General features: G+C 61.0%; 1 protein-coding gene and 1 long non-coding RNA gene across 2 annotated transcripts; both read right to left on the reverse strand.

The window, feature by feature from the left end:
* Positions 1–2959: 2959 nt before the first annotated feature.
* LOC133224149 (uncharacterized) lies at positions 2960–3333 on the reverse strand. Its single transcript, XR_009728778.1, has 2 exons — positions 3127–3333; positions 2960–3091 (listed from the first exon to the last, which is right to left on the reverse strand). It is a non-coding gene; the product is annotated as an uncharacterized LOC133224149 (long non-coding RNA).
* A 74-nt stretch (positions 3334–3407) lies between these two features.
* Positions 3408–7078, reverse strand: E2F1 (E2F transcription factor 1). Its single transcript, XM_061375401.1, has 7 exons — positions 6525–7078; positions 5972–6062; positions 5446–5665; positions 4912–5064; positions 4661–4775; positions 4368–4572; positions 3408–4131 (listed from the first exon to the last, which is right to left on the reverse strand). Exons 1-7 carry the CDS (start codon positions 6729–6731, stop codon positions 3905–3907), a joined length of 1218 nt encoding a protein of 405 aa, XP_061231385.1. The 5' UTR covers positions 6732–7078; the 3' UTR covers positions 3408–3904.
* Between the last annotated feature and the right edge of the window lie 1143 nt (positions 7079–8221).

Genomic DNA, 8221 nt, shown 5'->3' on the forward strand with positions numbered 1-8221 from the left:
TGATGGCAGCGGGGACAGAGGTTCACCTTCCCAGGGAGCGCTGGAAGGGGTTTGGATGATAGCAGAGCTCTGTCATGGATCAAAGCAAAGCCCTGGGAGGGCCTGTTCATTCTCCTGTGTTGCTAAAACCCACGTTCAGTCCCCGGGTCAATGTGGCTTTCAGCATGGGAAGGAGCAGCTGGAAATGAGGGCGAAGGCCAGGGCAAAACTTCTGCTGGCGGCAGGAGGCAGCGGTTGCCCCCAGCTTCTGCCACAGCTGCTTCCAACACGTGCCCCAAAGCCACTGGCAGTAAGGGGGGGACTTGGCCTTGGCTGTGGTGAGGAAGCCAGGGCTCTGCTCTGCTTCCCAGGTAGGGGATAGGGCAGGAATTAAAAGAAGCAGCCACTTACCAGCATCTTGTGAATCACAGAATCATTGAATCCCAGCCTGATTTGTGTTGCAAAGGGCCTTGAAGCTCATCCAGCTCCAAACCCTGCCACGGGCAGGGACCCCTTCCACTGGAGCAGCTTGCTCCAAGCCCCTGTGTCCAACCTGGCCTTGAACACTGCCAGGGATGGGGCAGCCACAGCTTCTCTGGGCACCCTGTGCCAGCGCCTCAGCACCCTCACAGGGAAGAGCTTCTGCCTAAGAGCTCAGCTCAGTCTCCCCTCGGGCAGGTTCAAGCCATTCCCCTTGGCCTGTCCCTACAGGCCCTTGTCCCAAGCCCCTCTCCAGGTTTCCTGCAGCCCCTTTAGGCACTGGAGCTGCTCTAAGGCTTCCTCTTAAGGAGCCTTCTCTTCTCCAGGCTGCCCCAGCCCAGCTATCTCAATAATCTGGATAAACGATGCTGTGCTTCACCTCCTTGAGATATTTCCTTGCAGAGGAAACACAAGTGGGTTTTGGAAGTTGAAATATTTGAACGTGTGGGGTGGGCTGTGCTGGCATGGGCATGGCACCCACAGAAGATGTACCATAGGGGCCAATAGAACCCCCAAAACCTGCCCAGAGCCTCCAAGGAGGATTAGAATTAAAGGTATAAATTAGAGTAAACTTTATGCTGTGCCAGCATCTAATGGTGCTCCCCAGCCATGGCCAGGATGTCCCAGAGCTCATCCCACTGCTGGGCTCTCCTGACTCCTCGGAGGCCAAACCTCACAGTGTAGGGATAGGAGACTCCACGAGTGCCTGGGCTGAGCACCACATCCAGAGCTGGACAGGCACTGTCCCTGCAGGGTTACTGCCAGGGCATGGGAGAGGGGAGCAAACAGGGGCTGAGGACTGTGGGGCACACAGGATGTATGTGTGCCCATGTCCTAAACCATGCCTGTAGCCATGGTGGGGATGATAGGACATAAAGGCAGGCAGCACTTCCCAATCTGGCATGTGCCCTTTGGAAACAAGAGCCCCTACACAAGCTATTATCAGCTCTTTCTCCAACAATTCAACATAGCAGGAGGGAAGCCCTTCAGCTGCATCGTGAATCATCCCTGGGAGGCACAGTGGTTATTTTTGTGGTGCTCTGGCTCATGTGGAGCTGCCAATGCATCCCTAGAGATGGGTGAACTGCCGCAGCAGGGGACGTGGTGCTGCCCCCAGTAGAGGGGCTGCTTTCATGGGGACTGGGAGTCCCAAGGGCTCATCATCCTATGAGATTCCCTATTAATGGAATGTGATGGTGAATGCTACCAGAGGTTCACCTTTGCTCAGGGGAAAAGCTGTGCTGCTATGGGGGTTAGCTCATGGATGCAGGGCAGCAGAGCTCAGGATGTCAGTGTGAGTCCTCTCCCTGTGCCCACTGTGAAAGCCAGTGGCCACTTCCCCCTCTTGGGGTGTCACCCCTTGGGGCAGCATTGCAGATCACCATCACCCCCCACCAAAATGAAACTGGAACAGGGAGAGCAGGAGGAGACCTGGATGCCGCTGAGCGCAGGGATGAGGATGAGCTGGTATATGGCTGGGCTGGGTACCCTGCATCAAAGCTTCAGCACCTCAATCGCCTTGGGTAACAAACACCAACCTGAGGGTGCAGCACACAGGGGACTGATGCCCACACACCCGGGGCTCCCCATCCTCCTGCCCTGGCTCTGTGTGGCAGGAGCCCCATGGACCAGAGCAGCAGGAGAGCCTTCCAGTTGAATGGTGGTGGGATGACACCACGACACCACTATGCTGGCTCACCCCACTCAAACACAGGGGACAGACAGACTGCGTGTGCCATTGCCCTCCTGGCTGCTGGGTTTGGGGACAGCATGGCATGGCACAGCGTGCTCTCAGTCCCAAGGGGTGCAGGGAAGAGGGCTGGGAGCAGGATGAGCTTACAGCATGGTCTGGGGTTAAACATTTCTCAGGCTGTTTTAAGGAGAAACAGGGGTAATGAGGAGGGAGCAAGTGCACAAACAGGGGAAGGAAGTGGCACATCCATGCCTGGTACTGGGCTTGCTTGACCCCAGTGAGCAGGGACACAGGGACCTTGAACCTTGAGCAGTGAACTTGGTCCTTCAGGCAGGAATGGGTGGTGGGGCAAACAGGGCAGCTGGGAAGTCACAGAGGGCAGTGGTGCAGTAGATCCATGTCCTGGTTTCACATCAGCCCCATGCTGCTGTCCACCTCCTGCACTGCGGGAGGAGCTGTGGTCATGGGCACCCTGCTCAAATGCTGTCCCCAAACCAGGGGGAAGGCAGGGAAGGGACCATGTGGAGCCGTGGCCCTGTCCCCCTGTGGCACAGCCTCTGTGGAGGAGCAGTGGGGCAGGATCAGCCGCAGCTCCCATCCCACAGATGGCAGCACGTGGAGCTGCAGGGGAGGGGGTGAAGCACTGCGATGACCAAAGAACCCCCTGCGAGCCCAGGCAGGGACACACATGCTCACGTTTCCAGTCCAGGATGGAAACCAACCCCCAAGGTAGCCCCAACCCCGCTGGTTTCTGGGGCTGGGGCCGCACCACCCCAGGGCCCCCTGAGCGCAGCCCCACACCAAGGCCAGAGTCAGTAGAAACCTTTATTACACAGGAAGCTCAGAGGAACACAAGCTTGTTAAAAGGCAGTGAAAGTGAAAGTGCGTCTCCAGCCCGGCCCCCGGGGGGGGCCCAGGACCCTCCTCTCCTCCCTCCACCTCTCCCAGCCCCAGTGGGCAGCAGATGGGGAGACAGAGCCCAGTGGCTGCACGGCTGTTTGGGGAGGGGAGGAAAAGCCTGAAGCCAGTGTTGGGTCCTCACATGCAGATACGCACCCTCCCCTCCAGGACCCACACATGGTCCTGGGGCCATCAGCCCCATCCAGCCCTGCCCCTGCTCCCATAGGCCCCCACAATGGCCTCAGCCTCTGCCCCAATCTGGCTGCAAGCAAAGCCAGGACGTGCAGGTGAAGCCCCAGTGGGACCCTCCATATCTCCCCCCCCCAACCAGCAGCATCCCCCTGCTCCTTCCTGTCCCCTCCCATGTCCTGGGAATGCTCCCACATGCCATAAATAATAAATAAATACCCCACACTCAGCCAGGCTGTGGGAGCCCCCCCGTGCAGGGGGCACACAGCCCCAACCCAGCACCCCACATCTGCACCACCCACTTCCCAACACAACACCTCCCGGCACCCCCACTCTGCTGCAGGCCCCCCCCCTCAGGAAATTAAATGCTGTCCCTAGGGGACAATAATAAATTAAACAAATCTATACACAGGACTGCTTAAAGCTCGATAACGGGCACCGGAGGGGGCACCCCCATCACCAAGAACCTTGTGGGGGGGTCCTCTGAGATGGTACCCCCGCTCTGGCATCCTCCTTGCAGGGCAGGAGCCAGGGATGCTGCCGGCCCCCGCCGGGCTGGGGGGGCTGGAGGGCGAAGAAGAAAGTGTTGCAAAAAGGGATGGGGAGAGGAGCTGTGGGGCGGGGGGAGCTCAGGGTGATCCCCCCTGCACCCTGCAGCTCCCCTCAGAAGTCCAAGGGTGTGAAGTCCTCAAAGTCACAGTCAAAGAGCTCGCTGATGCCCTCTCCCTCCTGCAGCCCGAAGTGATAGTCCTGCTCCTGGTTGATGAACTCGTCCGCCAGGAATTCCGGGAAGACCTCCCTGCTCTGGTCCAGCAGCACGTCCATGGAGGCCAATGGCGAGAGGCTCGGCCCCTCCGCAGGGCACTTGCTGGTCCCTGGCAGCAGCGTTTCTGCAGGGATGGGAAGCAGCCATCAATCCCACAACAGACAAAAAACGCCAAAAGAGGCACTTTTGGCTATGCAGAACCTGCCTTCCCACATCCCTGCTGTGCTCAGGTGGCTGAGCATCACCCCAGCTTGTGCTGCCGGCAGAGGGGCTCACGACTACAAACACAGAAGAGGCCACAACCAGAGCCAGCAGCATCCCTGTCCCCAGCTCCCTCCTGTCCCTGGCCCGGGCACCCACCTTGCTCTCCGGGCAGCAGCGGCAAGTGCATGTCCTGGGCAGGATGCAGGAGAGGGGAGGCTCTGGGCTGCGGGTGGCTGGGAGCTGACTCCTCTGCAGGGGCTTTAAAGGGGCTCTTGACAGGGCTGCAGACACCTGAGCTGTCCTCGGGGCAGAGGAAGACATCGATGGGGCCCTGAGTGCTTCGCAAGGATACCTGGAAAGCCTGAGGAAAGGGGAGAGGAGTGAGACCAGGAGGCACAAGGATGCCTGGGGAGCCTGGGCTGTGCAGACACAGGGTGGCCCCAGCTCACCTCTGCTGGGTCTGAAACCTGCAGCTGGGTCTCTGCGGGGGCTTTGATAACCATCACCATTTGCTCCGAGGGGTCCACAATGCTGCGGAGGTCCTGGCAGGTCACATAGGCTGCGGTGTGGTGGGTCAAGGAGCAGACACGGGGTGCTATGAACCATGCTGTGAACCAGCCGCATCCCCTCCCCACCAGCCCCATCCCATCCCATCCCATCCCATCCCATCCCATCCCATCCCATCCCGCACAAAGGATATTGCTGGTTGGCGGGGTCCTCAGTGAGCAGGCGCAGCTGCACTGAGCACGTCTGGATGAGCTCGTCCAGCTGCCGCTCCGCCGCCTGCAGCTCCCGCAGCTCCTGCTCCAGCCGCCGGTGCCGGCCCGGGGCGCCCACCGCGGCCTGGCTGCCCCTGCGGAGCACCACAGGCATCAGCACCCAAACCTACACCTCCCTCTGCCCCGCACCGTGACTGACCCCATCCCACACCCAGGGAATCAGCCTCGCAGGGGGTTCTCTATAGGGCACAGCCCTGGGGTCCCTCCCCTGAGCCTGGACACAGCCTCTACTCCCCAGACTGGCACAAGGAGCCGGAGGGGGACTGACAGCCAGCACAGGAGTACTGATGCTGCTCAGGAGCCACCTGCAGTGGAGCACAGCCCACACCCAGACCACATGAAGTGGCTCCTCAGCCACCACTTGAACCCCAAGGAAGGCTCTCTCCACCCCAAGCCTGGCCCAGGCAGCTCCCCCATCCCAAGGGACAACCAGGCACAGCCCCACAAGCCCATACAGCCACTGGATGTTGTTCTTGGACTTCTTGGTGATGAGCTGGATGCCCTCCAGGACGTTGGTGATGTCGTAGATACGCCTCTTCTGCACCTTCAGGACCTCGGCCGCCCAGTTGAGGTCCACCACGCCGTCAGGGGACTGGCTCAGCAGCTCCAGGAAGCGCTTGGTGGTGAGGTTCAGCGAGGTTTCGTAGCGGGACTTCTCCCCAGGAGACTTTGCCCCTGCCAGCCACCGAGGATAAGCGTGGTTTAGCCAGAAGGGAAACCCAAAACATCCCCCACGCTCACAGGTGCCCCATGGACCGGAACCAACACCCTGAAACCATCTGCTTTCCCTGAGCAATGGGCTAAGCTCCCCACATCCTCCATGGGAAGGATGCTGCAGGACACAGCACAGGCTTTGGCACTTGTGCTAAGCTGTGATCACAAGCTCTGCTGTGACACCAAGGTACCAGGGCTCGGGGAGGGGGAGATGATGGAGGGTCCACCTGGGTTGGCTGCAGGGGTCAGAGGGAGCAGAGCCGGTACCTCTGATGGGGTTCCTGGGCTTGCCCCGGCCCACTGGCAGGCTCTCCGCTATGTACTGGTGATCCGTCTCCAAGTTCAGCTTCCTCTTCACCTGCAAGCGATGGGGCTCATTGGGGGCGCAGCCACCACCCCCCAGGAACCCCTCCCTGGGGGTGCCGAGCCCCGCTGCCGGTAGAAGCGGGCTCAGAGGAGCGGCTCCACCGCTGACACACACACAGTGGGGCCGCGGCCCCGCCACGCTGCGGGGAGCGCCCAAAGCAGGCAGGGACAGAGCCCGGGCCAGCGAGGCGACTTCCGGAGCGGCTGCCCTGGACAGGTGCGCTGCGTGGCACGGCCCAGGGCACGGTAGAGGGCACGGCACAGCAAGGTGCGGAGCAGGGAGCAGCACTGCCCGGCGTGGCACGGCCCAGCACGCAGCCCGACCCGACACGGCCCAATATCTCACGGCTCGGGGCATAGCACGGCCCAGTACCCAGCACAGCCCCGCCGTAGCCCGCAGAGTCCCGGTCTCCGCAGCCCCTTTTCCCATCCCGATCCCCGTCCCGGTGGTTACCGGCGGGCGGCCCAGCGCGGGCCGGCGAGGCGCGGCTCCAGGCTGGGCGGGTTGCGGTGTAGCGAAGAGCAAGACCTGGTCGGTATCGGGGTGTCCTCCGCCGCCACCCGCGGGATCGTCAGCGGCGGCGGAGACGATGAGGAGGTGCGGGGAGGAGCTGCCCAGCAGCGCCGCCAGCCCCGCCGCGCCGCCGCCCGCCGCCGCCATGGCTCACATGGCCACCGGGGCGACGGGCGGCGGGGCGGGGAAGGCGCTTGTAGGGTCACGGCCCATGACAGGGCAGCGAGAACCGCTCCCACCGCCCGTATTGTTCGGTACAACCGGCTCCGGCGCGCCTTCTTTGCGCGCCAAATCCTTTTTGCCGCGAAAGCGGCGCGAGCCTCCCCGCCACCCGCCTCATTGGCTGTCACCAACACCGGGAACCGCGGTAGGGGGAGCGGAGGAGCCATTTCATTGGTCAGTGACGGGCGGTGCCGCATGCTTATTGGTTGAGGGTGGACAGGCGGCCAATCAGCGGCGCCGCGGGGGTGCGGAGCGGGGACAGTGGGGCGGTGAAAGGGGGGAACGGCGGCATCTGCCGCTGTTCCCCCCCTTTCACCGCCCCACTGTCCTGTACCTCCCCGGGAATTCCATCTCCAAAGCATCCTTATCCCAACATCCAGGTCTTGCTCGGTGTTCTGCATTGGAGGAGGAAGGCACTGGCACACACCCATGAGCCAAGTTCACATCACCCATGGAATCTGCCTTGGAGCAGGATGCTCCGTGAGGGGTGTTGGGAATCTTGCACTGGGATGGAAGGGATACTGTATTAAAGTATTCTGGGGTGAAGAGATGAGTTCAGTGCTGGCCCATCTCCCCTCTTCCAAACTCATCCTCAGACTGGATGAGGTTCTGGGACCTGGGATTGCTCAAAGGGTCTGGCTCACACACAAAGATTGGGAATGCTCCAATCTGCTCTGTTGTAGGGATGATTCACGGCATTTTCAGCTTCCAAACACCCAACAGCTGTGGCTCTCAGTTTCCTCAGCACTAGGTGATAACCCCTTGCAGGGCTAGAGGCAAAATCCGCACTTGACCGTGTCAGCAGCTATCTCTGGTGGCGGGACGGTGAGGCCAGGGGTGAGGCTGGGGCAGAGGGGATGGCAGCCACCATGCTGAGGGAGATGATAGTTCATCCACCCATGAGACACAGCACAGGCAGCTCCCACCGGCAGTGTGCGGCATGCTGATAACCCTCCTGCTGCATGAGGAGGCAAAATATAAAGGAATAACAATAATATATATTCATAACCCCCCCCCCCATTTAAAGATGAGGCCTTTCCCAGGGCACAGAGATGTTGTAGCTCACAGCCAGCCACCCAAAACCTCCCTGTGCCCCCCATGGGCTGCCTTACAAGTCCCAGGGGGAGCCCTGACTGCCCCCGGGCCTGGCTGTGGGCCTGTGGTGGCCTCCACCCTGCTGCTGATCCCAACGTGTCTGGGATGCAGGAGATGGGTGGTTTTCCCACCAGTGCGTGGGATGCAGGAGGCATCTGAAGCGATGAGTTAACTTCTGTGCCGTGGAGCAGATCCTGACACGCTGTGCCCCTGCACTGGCCAAACAGGTTTCAGGCTTTAAAGGATTTTATGCTGGATACTTTGGCAGTGGCTGCAATTCCCCTGCAGGGCAGCCAGCACGGAGCAATGCTGTGAATTCA

This window comes from Neopsephotus bourkii, unplaced genomic scaffold, assembly GCF_033783945.1.
Source record: "Neopsephotus bourkii isolate Nb327-2 ecotype Australia unplaced genomic scaffold, CSIRO-AGI_Nbou_v1 NB_1663, whole genome shotgun sequence".
Lineage (NCBI taxonomy): Eukaryota > Metazoa > Chordata > Aves > Psittaciformes > Psittacidae > Neopsephotus > Neopsephotus bourkii.